The sequence below is a fragment of the Hyaena hyaena genome, unplaced genomic scaffold (genome assembly GCF_003009895.1).
Source record: "Hyaena hyaena isolate Hyena2069 unplaced genomic scaffold, ASM300989v1 scaffold_177, whole genome shotgun sequence".
Classification (NCBI taxonomy): domain Eukaryota; kingdom Metazoa; phylum Chordata; class Mammalia; order Carnivora; family Hyaenidae; genus Hyaena; species Hyaena hyaena.
The window spans coordinates 1,892,227-1,908,087 of record NW_024080810.1 but is presented as its reverse complement, the minus strand read 5'-3'; the positions used below and the strand labels follow the sequence as shown (position 1 = coordinate 1,908,087).

General features: G+C 38.0%; 1 protein-coding gene and 1 long non-coding RNA gene across 3 annotated transcripts in view; one reads left to right on the top strand and one right to left on the bottom strand.

The window, feature by feature from the left end:
* The window catches only part of DECR1 (2,4-dienoyl-CoA reductase 1), a 48,785-nt gene that overhangs the window by 9,243 nt on the left and 23,681 nt on the right, over nucleotides 1-15,861 (top strand). The window contains exons 2-4 of one of the 2 annotated variants that reach the window (XM_039240565.1): nucleotides 7,420-7,622; nucleotides 15,532-15,589; nucleotides 15,707-15,793. In XM_039240565.1, coding sequence (XP_039096496.1) covers nucleotides 7,420-7,622; nucleotides 15,532-15,589; nucleotides 15,707-15,793 — 348 coding nt within the window. The remainder of the gene's footprint in view (nucleotides 1-7,419; nucleotides 7,623-15,531; nucleotides 15,590-15,706; nucleotides 15,794-15,861) is intronic. The other variant, XM_039240566.1, reaches the window with a different exon arrangement.
* On the bottom strand, nucleotides 10,494-14,348 carry LOC120237335. Its single transcript, XR_005529926.1, has 3 exons — nucleotides 14,247-14,348; nucleotides 11,767-11,995; nucleotides 10,494-10,728 (listed from the first exon to the last, which is right to left on the bottom strand). It is a non-coding gene; the product is annotated as an uncharacterized LOC120237335 (long non-coding RNA).

The window sequence follows — 15,861 nt, the reverse complement described above, 5'->3', positions numbered from 1 at the left end:
GAGAGAGACAGCGTGAGCAGGGAAGGGTCAGAGAGAGAGGGAGTCACAGACTGAAACAGGCTCCAGGCTCTGAGCTGGCAGTCAGCACAGAGCCTGACGCGGGGCTCGAACCCACGAACCGCGAGATCATGACCTAAGCGAAAGTCGGATGCTTAACCGACTAAGCCACCCAGGCGCCCCTGTTTCTTTTTGTTTTGAGAAAGGGAGAGAGCATGAGCAAGGGATGGGGCAGACAGAGAGGGAGAGAAAGAATCCCAAGCAGGCTCCGCACTGTCAGCACAGAACCTGATGCAGGAACTGTGAGATCATGACTGAGATGAAATCAAGAGTTGGAAGTTTAACTGACTATTTACACTTAAATAGCGCTGAACATACACTAGTGTTCTTCTTGCTGTAACTTTGTTTCCCTCTATACCCTTTTTATATTGTGTCCTTGCATATATGATCTGATATTGTATTAACTATTTCTAATAAAAAATTAATTTATGAACATACTAAACACTCAACAGTACAAAAGGATATGCAATGACTGTACAAAAAGTCCCTCTCCAAGAGATTAATGCTATGAATAGTTTCTCGTGGATCCTTCCAACAATTTTTGTTTATATACCAACATCTGTATGAGATATTTTCGTTAAAGAAACCACACAAATGAGAGCATTTTATTTATATTTCCCTACCTCGGATTTTCCCCTTAACACAATGCCTCTCATTGTTGGTACTCAATAAATTTGTTGAGTGATTGAATAACAATATATTGTTATTGGAATAGAATATATTCTATTAAAAGATACACAGTATTGTGTTATATGGATATGGATAGGGCATATATGGATATGGATATGGATATTGTGTTATATGGATATGGATAGGGCATATATGGATATGCCCTAATTAGTTGAGCATCCCCTTTGGAAATGCAGATAGATTGTTTTCTAGTCTTTCTGATTACAAACAATGCTTCAATAAATATGTTTGGCACTTCTGAATGCCCTGCATTTCAGAGTCCCTAAAAGTGAATTTTGAGATATGCTTGTCAACTTTTGCAAAAAGCCAGCTGGGGTTTTGATAGGAATTGCATTGAATCTGTAGATCAATTTAGGCAGTACTACCATCTTAACAAAATTAAGTTTTTCAATCCATGAACACAGGATGTCTTTTTTATTTATTTAGTTCCTCTTTAATTTCTTAATGGTGTATAAAGTTTTTAATTTATAAATCTCGTACTTTTATTAAATTTATTAGTAAGAATTTTATTCTTTTTGATGTGATTGTAAATAGAATTAAGTTCATTTTGATCTTAGTGTTTATCTTTCAACATAGCTTCTCCCTCCCACCCAAAAGAGAGAATTTATCTGTTGGAATAATTCCTAAATGAGTTGCTGGGTTAAAGGTTATGTGTAGTTTAGTCAACATTTTGATATGTGTTGTCAGATTGTCTTCCAAAGAAGTTGGCCCAGTTCATTTCAACAGATTGTAAGAGTGACTTTAATACGATATGTTTTAGTATTATGTATGATATTTTGAACCTAACCAATCTTGTGAGAGAAAAATGATACCTTCTTTGTTTAATTACATCACTTGGTTATAATAAGTATGGTTGTATATATTTTTTGCATGTGGGCTAAGGTCTTTGTCCAGTTTTTCCATTTGCAAATAATTGGTTCATACTCATACATCAGTAGATTTGGATTAATATTTAACGTGGCATAATTTAGAGTCATTGGAATGACTGTTTCAACTTGATGAAACACATGGCAGAGACCTGGATTGTATCTATAGTTGCATAAGATTCTACTTGTCTTCTCTCATGTACTTTGGATGGCATTGGACCCAGTGACCCTGGCCACTAAAACAAGCATTTACTGAATGCCCAACTGGTGTTAGAAATCCTATTATAATGGGGAGCCTGGCTGGCTCAGTTGGTTAAGCATCTGACTCTTTGTTTCGGCTCAGGTCATGATCTCATGGTTTCTGAGATAGAGCCCTGCGTTGAGTAGTGCTCTGCCCTGACAGAGCAGAGCCTGCTTGGAATTGTCTTTGCCCCTTCCCATTGCTCTCTCCCTCCCTCTCCCTCTCTCTCCCTACACACACACACTCTCTCTCTCCCTCTTTCTCTCTCTCTCTGCCCCTCTCCTTGTGCATTCCCTCTCTCTTTCAATTAAATAAATAAACTTAAAAAAATTATTCCTTAAAAAAAAAAAAAGACACCCTATTATAGTAATGAATGGAGACTGTTCTTTCTTTCTCGGTGCTCACAGTCTGGTGTGGAAGACTAAGATCCTGATGGAGGGAGAGACTCATTTGGCCCATTTTTAATAGACACACGTGTTTAAAAGTGTCAGCAGTTTTTGACACTTTGGCTTGGTTTTGAAGGCTGATTAAGAAAGAAGTGCGTAGTTTAGGTAAGTGAGAAATCAGGAGCAAAGATTAGAAGGTGAAAGTTCTTGGCAAGTTTCAGGAATGCTGAGTGGTTGGTGAGCATAGAATTAACCTCTGAGTGGTGGAACTAATAAGAAGTAGGGCTAGGAAGGTAGGTTGAGGCCATATTGTCCAACTTGAATGGTACAGTAAAGAATTTAATTTTTGTATTTTCAACTCTAGAGAACATCTGTGCTTTTGAGGTATGGGATTTTAATGCAGGGGGCCCTGTAGATTAGTAATGGTGACAATGATAGTGAGATAACTAAGCTAAGAGGTATTTAAATATGACCTTCTTTAGCCCCAAAACTTCTGTGTGGGGGTCTGTTATTATAGGATTTTTACAGATTTGGAACTGGATTTTCTTTTTTTTTAATTTTCTTTTTATTAAAAAAATTTTTTTTAATGTTTTTATTTATTTCTGAGAGAGAGAGAGAGAGACACAGAGACAGTGACAGCACAAGCAGGGGAGGATCAGAGAGAGAGAGGGAGACACGGAGTCTGAAACAGGCTCCAGGCTCTGAGCTGGCTGTCAGCACAGAGCCTAACACGGGGCTTGAACCCACAAACCGTGAAATCATGACCTGAGCCGGGGTTGGCTGCTTAACGTCTGAGCCACCCAGGAGCCCCAGGAACTGGATTTTCTTAACAGTGTACCTAAGACATTAAACAATTAACTTTTACAGAAGATTGTTTTATATGAAACTTCAGAAACTTCTCTTTGGTTCAAAAAAGAACAAAGAAAAAAGAAAAAACATGTTTCCTCTTTCTATTTTGTATTAGTTTCTTGGGTTTTATTTAGACTAGGAATCATGCACTCAGGTGCCTCAAGTTCTGGCAGGCCCTATAAATGACAGTTGTTGCACAACTGGAAAGGGTTTACTTTGTGTGAGCAGGGATTGGGCAGAGCTCAGGCCTTGTCTCAAGTGGTCTTAACTCAGCCTTATTGGAAACTGGACCTCACTGTTGGTAGAGCTTCTGATTTTTATCTGAATTCATTCAGTATCTAAATACTGGCTCAAAAATTTTAAAACATTGGGGGACACCTGGGTCCTCAATCGGTTTAGCATCTGACTTCAGCTCAGGTCATGATCTCACAGTTCTTGAGTTCAAGCCCCACGTAGGGCTCTGTGCCAACAGCTCAGAGACTGGAGCCTGCTTTGGATTCTGTGTCTCCCTCTCCCTGCCCCTCTCGCACTCACATTCACTCTGTCTCTCTCTTAAAAAGTAAATAAACATAGGGGCGCCTGGGTGGCTCAGTCGGTTAAGCTTCCGACTTCGGCTCAGGTCATGATCTCAAGGTTTGTGGGTTCGAGCCCCGCGTCGGGCTCTGTGCTGACAGCTAGCTCAGAGCCTGGAGCCTGTTTCAGATTGTGTGTCTCCCTCTCTCTCTGACCCTCCCCTGCTCATGCTGTCTCTCTCTCAGAAATAAATAAAACATTAAAAAAAAGTAAATAAACTTAGAAAAAATTTTTTAAAACATTGGGCAGGCCTAATAAAATATCTGATCTAGGATCACCAATCCACCTATGTTGTAGGTGTTTATTCTAGACAGTTGAGACTAGTCAAAATACATAGGGAATTTAAGACTAAATCTCGCTGCTATACAGTCCACATCCTCTGGGGAGGAGACAGTCAAGACTCTTAAAGAATTGCCATTCTGAGAATTAGAAGTAAAATCACTTTTCCAGAGTTTAGATGCTATCATTTAGGACCACATGAGGGACATAGATATTGTTTATATGATGTGGGAGAGTTGTGAGTATAGAGGCAGATAATAACTGATTTGTTTTTTGAGATTGTAGAACTTCTAATTCTTTTTTATTTATTTGTTTATTTTTTTTAATGTTTTATTTATCTATGAAAGAGAGAGAGAGGGCAGTGTGAGCAGGGGAGGGTCAGAGAGAGAGGGAGATACAGAATGTGAAGCAGGCCCCAGGCTCTAAACTGGCTGTCAGCACAGAGCCTGACACGGGGATCGAACCCACTAACTGCGAGATGACCTGAGCTGAAGTCGGACGCTTAGCTGACTGAGCCACCCAGGTGCCCCAGAACTTCTAATTCTAAAAAGTAAATTTTTTTTTTGCCAAAATGGAAGATGTGAGAGGGTTGTAAGAATTTGGTTTTTAAAGATATCCAGAGAACTCAGTCTTGATATGAAAGGTATTATTTCTATTTCAAAAATAACTTATTTATAGAAAAAGCACAGAGCAAGATTTGAAAACTTAAAAGTCTATTTTGTATCTACTTTTTATGACTCAAAAAGAAATGGTCAAGGGTGCCTGAGTGGCTCAGTCAGTTAAGCTTCTGACTTGGGCTCAGGTCTTGATCTCACAGTTCGTGAGTTCGAGCCCCACGTCAGGCTCTGTGCTGACAGCTCAGAGCCTGGAGCCTGCTTCAGATTCTGAGCCTCTCCCACTCACACCCTGTCTCTCTCTCAAAAAATAAATAAATATTAAAAAATATTTTTAAAAATGACCAAAATGCTGTTTCAGATTACTCAGAATCCTTTCTTGTAGAAATAGGAGACTAAATACAACATGATTCTGTGAGATCTGTTCATCTCAATGTGTCTTAGTATTGAAATGAACAGCTTGTTTGTAGGCACATAGATGGCTTGAATTTAATATTCAGCGTATATGCTATGTATTATCAGAAGGTAATGTGAGTTAAAATAGCATATCAATTTCTTCACTTTTGGTCTGGTGGGAAAGATCAGTGTTGATTAATCAAATAAAATACAGCAGGTAAGCCTTGTGTTAAGTAGTAACCTGATATGTTATAGACACTTATTAGGGACTGTTAATCAAACTGATTATTTTTACCTCAGTATTCTTCTACCATTTGGCAGAAGTTGAGAAAATGTTGTAAGATAAGTAAAAGAATGGTTATATGCAAATATTTTGCATAATTTATCTTTTGTAAAGCACCACATCAGATTTCCTATACAAATCAACACCAAATAAATAAAAAATTCATTTCAGAGCCTTTGGAAAATTAAAACACAGTTTTTTCATTATCTGTGAGTAATGACAAACTCCCCAGCCTACTTGTGCAAATTTCCTATTCCATCATCTTAATGTAATATTCCTGGAGGCAGTGGCAGCCTTAGGTAAAACTGCCATTTATGTAGAGACGGATTATTGTAGGTTGCTTGGATTATTATGCTCTGGCAAAAGGATACAAAAAGAAAGCACTTTGTCAACATGAAGCTAAAGGATATACAATGACCAGCATGGAGCATAATCAGATTTATAAATTTATCTTCACCAATTATTTTATACATATTTTCAAATTTTGTGTTTCAGTAGCATGTTTTTCCTGATTATAAAAGCAAATCATACTTATTGAAAAGACAAAAATACTAAAAACAAACCCAACAAAAACCAAGAATAATCATATATAATCTTATCACGTAGAGATAGTAATTGTGTAAGGAAGATATGGATGGACTCTGAAATCACACATCTTGGGTTTGAGTAAAGTCTTTTCTACTTATTATTTGTCTTTAAAAGTTAGTTACTTGACCTTCCTGTGTTTCAGCTTTTTCATCTGTAAATTGAGGATAACAGTAGAATTTACCTTATAGGGCTGTTAACACATTTGAAGTCTTTAGTGGACGTTGGCACATGATTAATATTGAATCTACTGCTTACTATTATTTTGTTAGTCTTTTTCCCAAGCATATATTTTTATTTACAGTTAACATATTGTATACTTCTTTTTTCTCTTAACATCATATCAAGCATTTTCTTGTGTAATTTCTAGTTGATAAACAGCCTTATCCTAACTCATTGACCACATTTCCAATTATTTCCTTAGGAGAAATTTCTAGATATCCCAGACCAACTGATTGCAACTCACTTAGCATACAGGAATAGCCTAGCAGGAGATGATACATTGTGGAGCTTTAATCTTGCAACCATGACCTGATGGGGGACTATCTCATGCCTTTTTGGTGTGATCATTAAGCTCTATAGGAGTTCAGAGAGTAGGGAGAGGAAATATACTGGGTAATGGTGAGGGAGGGCTTTGGAGCCTGTCAGACCACATTTGAATCTTGGTTCTGTGACTTGGGCAATATATTTAACTTATCTGGGCCCCTCCTGTACAGTGAGGTTAAAATAATACCTATTTCACGGGGTGGTGAAGATATCGAATCCTGACACATGATAAGCACTTAATGAAATTGGCTCTTTATTGTTTGTTATTATGTTCAACACTTAAAGTTTGTTTTTATAATTAAATGTGAGAAAATGCAGTGATTTTCACAAGTAATGTGAGAATGTAAGTTGTAAGACCTAAGATAGGGCAATACAAATATTTTTAGTGTAAAATGTTCTTATTTTTCCCTATTTTAAATATAACAAATAGTTATCTGTTCTAAATTTAATATCCAGAAGATAACATGGGAAGAGGCATTTGATTTAATGAACTTACAAGGACTGCTAATCATTTTCTTCAGTGATTCAAAGATGGAATGTGATTTTTATCCAAGTTATTCTTATTGAAAGATGAATATGCTTTATGTCAGTTCTTTTTACAGTTAAATTTAAGCAAAACCCTTGTAAATAATAATCCTAGCATTTATAGAGCACTTAGTATATGCTAAACAATGTTCTAGCTATTAACATATTACTTACGTTAATTCATGTAATACTTACAATGTCCCAAGATTAAGGTTCTTCTCTTCATTTATAGAAGAAGCTAAGGCACACGGAGGTTAACTCACTTGTTGAAGTTTATACAACTAGGGAGAAAATTCTGTCCTATGTAGTCTTTCTCCAGAGTCCCTGCTTTTAACCATTCCACTGTGTTACTTAACATTCCAGTGGGAAAAAAAGTAATAATTGATTACATACAATACCAATATGTTTACAGTGAGTTTGTTAATCCAAGAATTTGATTAATAGTAAACTTGAGTGTTAAGTTGTTTGAACTTCATCTGTTGTGGAAATGTATGTGTGAAAATTTCAATTAATCTTTTTTCCCTTTCAGTTTTTCAGTTATGGAACAAAAATATTGTATCAAAACATTGAAGCTTTTCAGTCTAAATTCTTCCCACCCCTTCAAAAACCGATGCTACCACCTAATAGTTTTCAAGGAAAAGTGGCGTTTATTACCGGGGGAGGTACTGGCCTTGGTAAAGGAATGACAACGCTTCTGTCCAGCCTAGGTGCTCAGTGTGTGATAGCCAGCCGGTAAGTCACGCTCAGCGAGTTGCCTGCCAAGAGTCTATATAAAACATTTCTGTGCCGTAGTATTGAAAACAGTATATGCCAGAGTTTTTTGATTTTTGTTATCATTTTCTGTGAAATATCCTTTAGATTATATAAATAAATGTCCTTGGAGAGATCAGTTATACTTGTAATGATAGAAATACAGATGGGACCCTGATTTGCACTGGTTCAGTTTAGAATTTTTCGACTTTACAGTGGTGTGAAAGCAGTACACATTCAGTAGGATCTGTACTTAAAATTTTGGATTTGGAACGTTTCCCAGGCTAATAACATGTGGCAAGATATTCTTTGATGATGCTGGCAGTGAATTGTAGCTCTCAGTCAGCCACCCAGTCGTGAGGGTAAATAACCGATACACTTCTGACCGTTTTGTACCCAATACAACCCTTCCGTTTTTCACTTTCAGTGCAGTATTCAATAAGTTTCTGTAAGATATTCAACACTTTATGATAAAACAGGCATTGTGTTAGATGATTTTACCTAACTGTAGGCTAATGTGTGTAAGTTAGGCTAGGTTAAGCTATGGTATTCAGTAGGTTAGGTGTATTAAATGTATTTTCAACTTATGGTGTTTTGAATTTATGTTGGGTTTGTTGGATGTAACCCCATCTTTAAGTCGAGGAAGATCAGTAATGAGTGAGTATGGAACTGATGATGTGTATGTTTCCTAAATTCAGTGATAGATTTTTTTTTTTTCTGTATGTGAAGCTTAAGTTAAAAAGTACTGTATTTAGGCTGCTTTTTTTTTTTTTTTCAGTGAGAGTGATTATAGTTACTGCTTCAAAGGATAGTTAGCCTTATACTAGGGTAATGGATATAGTCTTCCATTTTCTATAAGATGGGCAGATATTTCAAGCTATCTCTTATGATAAATGCGGCAAGGATAAGGCCATGTAAATGGAATTCCTTATTTAGGCCCTGTAACTATATAACTATTTTTAGGGCCCTATGCCTATGTAAGTGTAGAACTTTAAGACTGGTCAAGAAATCTACACCTTCCTCCTATTTTGAATAATGTAAATTTTTTAGATAGATTGAATAATAATCTAAATGACAAGTCACAATATAATTTACAAAGGGCTGAAGGAATTTATTTCAGATATTTCCTTTAATGCAAATTGGCCAGAACATTTCTTATATTGTAACATTTTTACAAGTATTACAATCTTATTTATAACACTACATAATTTATGCTTATGGTTTATTTTTCATGTTTCTTTCAAGAGTATGAAACTGAATGCATACAGTGCTTTTATATCCATAAATTTGGTCTAAAATCTAACATAAATTTTATACATAACAGAATTTATGTAGTGTAATATAAGCTTACATTCTATCATGAATGTATTTTCTTTCTAAAGCAGGCTTGGGCAAGGGAACAGAAATTATTGTAATTAAGAAAATTTATTTAATTTTTTTCATGTTACAAGTTTTTATTTAAATTTTAGTAAGTTAACATATAGTGTAATATTGGTTTCAAGAGCAGAGTGTAGTGATTCATCACTTACGTATAACACCCAGTGCTCATCACAACAAGTGCCCTCCTTAATGCCCATCACTTAGCCCATCCCCCCACCTACCTCCCCTCCAGCAACCCTCTCAGTTGGTTCTCTATTAAGAGTTTTTTATGGTTTGCTTCCTCTCTCTCTCTTTTTTTTTTTTTTCCATTCTCTATGTTCATCTGTTTTGTTTTTTAAATTCCACACATGAGCAATACCATTGGGGTATTTGTCTTTCTGACTCACTTATTTCACTTAGCATAATATTCTCTAGCAACATCCACTGCCGACCTCAAAGCATCAGGGACCTGAGGCAGCAAAGGAACTGAGAAAAGAGATGATAGTATAGCGAGGCACAGGGGACCCCGAGCTGACAGCCCAGGTCCAGAGCTTTATTATGCATCTTCATATATACCCTCACAGAGATATGAATCAATAATGATTAGCTGCAAGAGCTTAGTGAAGTATGGCAACGATGTACATCTGGTACTGCTATAGCATGTGCACACCGTACACTACACACCGTATACACCATACACTGTGCAAGATGGTCTCAGCAGAAAAAGAAGATGTGATAGTGATCTTTTTGGCAGGATAAAACACAAAGAGGGGAGTGATCACACTGTGCTATTTACTGCTGGCTTCCCTTAAGTAAAACACCCTTATCTGTGTGCTAGAGAACAGGTCACATTCTCAGAGGCAATTCAGTCAAATCCCTTTGGGTTGTTTTCAACCCTGCAATCTTGAGTTTTCTCAGAGATCTTGGAGCCTGAGCAAACATGCGCCTGTGTTCATGGTGCTGCTCTGTTTCCCATAGCTCCCCCTTTCTTTTTTCAAAGCCTTAGCTGCAGTAAGCACTTTATGATTACTCTGTGCATTCACTCCCCTTTTGTGGATGCAGAATCCTGTGAGGAAAATAAGGCAGCATCTTAGAATAGCAAAAAAGGAGCCACCAAGGCCATGGATAATGTTTTGCAACCATCTGTGAGGATCCAGCCCTTCTAATGCATGGACTATATCAGAGGCCAGTTGCCCATATTGAGTTTCAGGGATAGAATCCTTAAATGCATCAAATATCTCTTGTTGAAGAGCCTGGATATCCAAAGATACATTTCCTTGAATATTTTGCAAGTGATATTTAATTTGTTCCCAGGAATGCTTAGTGGCATTGAAAGGGTAAGGGGTTACACAAACTGAACTAGAATTCCAATTGCATTTAAGAAACACTTCTTGTAAATCGACTAACTGATCTCCTAACCACTGCACAGCTTGTTCCAATTCACTAACCCTAGATTGTAAGTCTATATCTACTTTATTTTGTGTAAGCCATAGATTATGTGATTTTTCCTGCCAGGTTTTTACAAAATCATGGGTTTGTAAAGAAGTTTGCAGTGCTACTCCTGCAACTGCAGCAGTTATGGCAATTCCAATAAGCCCCAGGATCACCAGCACCAAGAACTCGATGAAACGTCGACCTCGGGAAACCAATCCATTTAACACTTTTGATAATAGGCCTTCCACAGGGTTTTCTTCCCAATTCCTGGTTAGATTTACAGGGAGCCACACTCCTATACGTGCCCGTAGAAAGAGAATCGTATCATTCTTAGGGTCAAAAGGGATAGTATGGTTAAGACAAGTATACAAGCAGCAATGAATACATTCAGTACTTTTAAAACTGAGGTTAATATCAATTCTGCCAATAGCAGATACATAAGGGAGGTGGACACAAGCCTGGACAGCAATTGAGGTGTTATATATAAATTGATAATCACTTTCTGATTGAGAGGTTCCTGAAAAGTTCCCAACATAAAATTTTAATGATTCTAGCGCTGCAGAAGCTTTCCATAAATCCCATTGTTCGGGACTAAAGTGCTTTTCATTTAATTGTAACCGCGGATGAGGGGATGCTAGTCCCCCTTCATGCCACGCCATTAACCCTCTAGGATGATGATGCTTGTAAGTAGCATTGTCAGTACTATTCCAAGCAACATCTGAAAAATAATCACATACTGTGCTATTAATATCTTCAGAACAATTATTAAGAAACTTTCCATGAGGTCCCCAATCTTATAGTATAACCGTTTAACAAGAGAATTTTACCATGAGGGCCTTGACATCGAGACCAATGAATAGGTTTAAAAACATAATGCTTATAAAAGATATTATTACATATCGGGTCATCTGATTTGCCCAGGGTATCAGCATTGTTCACTTCACTAAAGTTAAATGATAATGCTGTCATTAAACCCATTCGGGTCCTTTCAGATTTCAAAGGTGGAAGAATATATGCCCACATTTGATGGCTTAAAGGGAGGCAAATTTTTCCTTGCCCTAAACATAATGGTAAAACCTCATAACCTAGAGTAATATTCATGAGGGCACCTTCCTCCTCTGGTTTCACAGGGGGAGTGAATGACCATTGCAGGGGAAGACGAATCATTAGTAAATATAGTAGGTCCATACTCAGTCTATTCCACCAATCTCAATAGTGGGGGATGTGGCACGTAAGCCCAATAGGTGTGATTTTCACCTACCACCAAGGTACAGGTCACAACTGCCATCATGGCTAGAAACAAATGTTCAGGGGATTTACTGGATTTAGTCACCTCCAAAACTCGTTCAGCACACTGCGAGATTCTTCAATTGTTCTCAAGTTGGAGGAGTGCTTGAGGCCATCTTCCTTTTTTGGGGTCTCTTCAGGGTCAAGGCTGCCATTTCCAGAATTGGGGGTTGAGTCTTCAGCCCCTGACATGGGTGAGGATTCTCCTCCGGTTTGATGGCTTATCCTGAGCCAGATATTTTGGAGAGGTATCCAAATTGGTCTACTGGAGCCACCTGGAATGACATAAGTATACCTGGGGCCTCAGGTAATAAGATTCCCAGGCTGCCAGTGATTGTCTTCATTTTTTAACCAAATGGCAGTGTTTTGGGTATGGGAGGTTATTGGAGTAAAATGGTATCAGCTCGAGTGTAAGGTTCACCCTGAGGTAAAATAAAAAAATTTAAAGTAAATAATGCCTGTGCCATGATATCTCGGGGGGCTATTCCTCCTTTCTTGTTTTTAATAATTTTTTGTAATTGCCTTTTAAGGGTTGCATGAGCTCGTTCGACTAGAGCTTGTCTCTGAGGATTAAAGGGTATACCAGTAACGTGTTGAATTTGCCATTCAGCCAAAAATTCACGTAGGCACTTGCTTGTGTAAGCAGGTCCATTATCAGTTTTTATGCTAATGGGCAATCCCATGACAGAGAAGCAAGAAAGTAAATTAAGACTTTCTTAATTAAATTAAATGACATATCCTGCTTTTTCTCCTGTAAGTAGAGAAGATGTAGAGAAACCAAAAAAGGTGTCAATAGTGAGGTGGATGTAAGAAGAGAGTCCAAAAACAGGAAAATGTGTAGCATCCATTTGCCAAATACAATCAGGAGTGGTGCCCCGGGGGTTAATTCCTGATGGATGTTCAGTTAAATATAAAGATTGACAAGCAGGACAAGTAGACACTATCTGTCTTGCAATTCTTAAAGGAATTCCTAATGTACATGAAGGCAGTTAGCATTAGTATGCAAGTGTGAATGCTCATCTTGAGAAGTAAAGAAAATGAATGGGTGCAGTCAGATGGTCAGCAGCTTGATTTCCTAAAGCTAGAGGACCTGGGAGATTAGAATGGGAATGAATATGAGTGATATAGAGAGGATGTGTTCAGGATTGGATTTCAAATTGTAAATCCTGCAACAAAGGGTTAATAGTTGAATGTGTAGTGGAAATAAATATAGTTTCCAGCGGGCCCACCAAACCCACTATATAAGCTGAGTCAAACTATATTAAGGGGTCCTGGGACATCGTGAAGGAGATGTAAAAGAGCAGCCAATTCAACCTGTTGAGCAGAAACATGGACTTTGTACAGTTTCGCGTATAAAAGGACCCCATATACCAGCCTTGCCAGAAGAAGAAACATCAATAAAATAGGTGGGTGCCTTAGGAATGGGAGAATCATGAACTGTGGTTAATAATCCATTGGGCACACTTTAGAAAATCCCATAGTTTCCCTGAAGGTTAGTGACATCCTTTGCATCCTATATAATCTGCAAAGGCAAGTTGTAACCCGTCAAAGAGAGGGAACACATCCTTAAAAGTAGTCGAGACAAGTGGTAAAACAATCAAAGCCAGATCAAATCCTAAAACCTGAAAAGCTCTTTTATGTCCTTGAATAACAATTGAAGCTATAAGGGAGAGATCCTGGTTATGGTGCCAGATGTTTTCACCAGAAGACCCATTCCAGAGGTCTGCCTTCTTGTGCTAAAACTCCTGTAGGAGAACAGGAGAATGAGGGGTGGGAAAAACAAGGGGAAAAGCAAAGGCAGCAAAGGATCATATCTGTAAGCGAAAGAAGTTTTTAAGGCATTTGTTTTTTTGTTTTTGTTTTTGCCTTTTGTAACATCTAATTTATAAGTGTGTACAGAGGTGGCCGTTTCTTCGGCCACTTCAGCAGGGGATGGCTTATTCCCAGTCTCCGTTGTATTAATAACAACCTGCACTAAAACCCAAATTGGCCAAAAGTCGAAGGGGATAGATTCCTCTTGCCACATGGCCTTCATTACATTATTTTTAACTCTAATCCATGGTTTTTTGTTTGTCTTTTTTAATCTAAAGAGCCTTCTGGGAACCAAGGGTTATATTCAGTTACAGTCTGTAAACATTTCTCAACATGTTGACTAGTAACTTTTGTTTGATCTTTCTTTCTTTCTTTCTTTCTTTCTTTCTTTCTTTCTTTCTTTCTTTCTTTCAAAAGATATTTTTTAATGTTTATTCATTTTTGAGAGAAAGACACAGAGTGTGAGTGGGGGAGGGGCAGAGAGAGGGAGACACAGAATCTGAAGCAGGCTCCAGTCTCCAAGCTGTCAGAACAGAGCCCAATGTGGGACTCAAAACTCATGAACCATGAGATCATGACCTGAACTGAAGTCGGTTGCTCAACCAACTGAGCCATCCAGGTGCCCCTGTTCCATATTTCTTTAAAAAATGATGTCTTAAAGCAGCAAACCCAGAAAACTTAGTATGTAATTGTCCTATTATATTTCCTACTTACCACATTCTGTAGGGTTCAAAATGCTTGCCGATCACTCCTCGATGGGTAGTTATGGCGCCACTTGTCAACCTCAAAGGATCGAGGACCTCAGGTGGCAAAGGAACTGAGAAAAGAGATGACAGTATAGCAAGGCACAGGGGACCCTGAGCTGACAGCCGAGGTCCAGAGCTTTATTATGCATGTTCATATATACCCTCACAGAGATATGAATCAACAATGATTAGCTACAAGAGCTTAGTGAACTATGGCAACAATGTACATCTGGTACTGCTATAGCACATACACACCATATACACTGTGCAAGATGGTCTCAGCAGAAAAACAAGATATAATAGGAGTCTTTTTGGCAGGATGAATGAAACAAAGAGGGAGTGAACGCACTGTGCTAGTTACTGCTAGCTTCCCTTAAGTAAAACATCCTTATTTGTGTGCTAAAGAACAGGCCACATTCCCAGGGGCATTTCAGTCAAGTCCTCTCAGGTTGTTTTCAACCCTGCAATCTCGAGTTTTCTCAGAAATATTGGAGCCTGAGCAAATATGCGCCTGTGTTCATGGTGCTGCTCTGTTTCCCACAATCCACATCATTGCAGGTGGCAAGAGTAATATTCCAGTGTGTGTGTGTGTGTGTGTGTGTGTGTGTGTGTGTGTGTGTGTACCACATCTTCCTTATCCATTCAGCAGTCAGTGGACATTTGGGCTCTTTCCGTAATTTGGCTATTGTTGATAGTGCTGCTATAATTGTTGGGGTGCATGGGTCCCATTTCAATCAGTATTTTTGTATTAAGGAAATAATTTTAAGTCTATGAGTAGATATAAAGCAACTAGTCTAAAAGTAAATAATTCAATAATTGAGTATTAAGTATACAAAAATTGTACTAAATTAACTTATTTTTTTTAAATGTTTTATTTATTTCTAGGAGAGAGAGAGAGAGAGAGACAGCGTGAGCAGGGGAGGGTCAGAGAGAGAGGGAGTCACAGACTGAAACAGGCTCCAGGCTCTGAGCTGGCAGTCAGCACAGAGCCCGACGCGGGGCTCGAACCCACGAACCGCGAGATCATGACCTAAGCGAAAGTCGGACGCTTAACCGACTAAGCCACCCAGGCGCCCCTAAATTAACTTTTAGAAAGTAAATTCGTTGAAACTGATTTCAGTGATACAGCTTTTGCATTTTGTCAAAAATGCATCTGTTTAAGCTATAGATTCTCTTTATTTTTAATTTATGTAATTAAAAAGAAAAATAAGTCATTTCAGAATTCATGCAAAGTACCATGTTTTTATTTCCAGAAAGATTGATGTTTTGAAAGATACAGCAGAACAAATTTCTTCCCAGACTGGAAATAAGGTACGTTAAAGAGTTATGTAATTTAGATTTAGAAATAAAACATCCCTAAGTAACTTTTTCATGCTTCTGGTTTAAGATGTCCAAAAAATGTCAGATTCCTTTTTCGTTATTTGTCAGGTTCACGCAATTCCGTGTGATGTGAGGGATCCTGAAATGGTGCAAAACACCGTGTCAGAACTGATCAAAGTCGCAGGACATCCTGACGTAAGTGCAGTGCTGATGAGGCCGAAGCAGAAGGTGTTTGATGTTGATAACACCCAGCAGAGTACTAA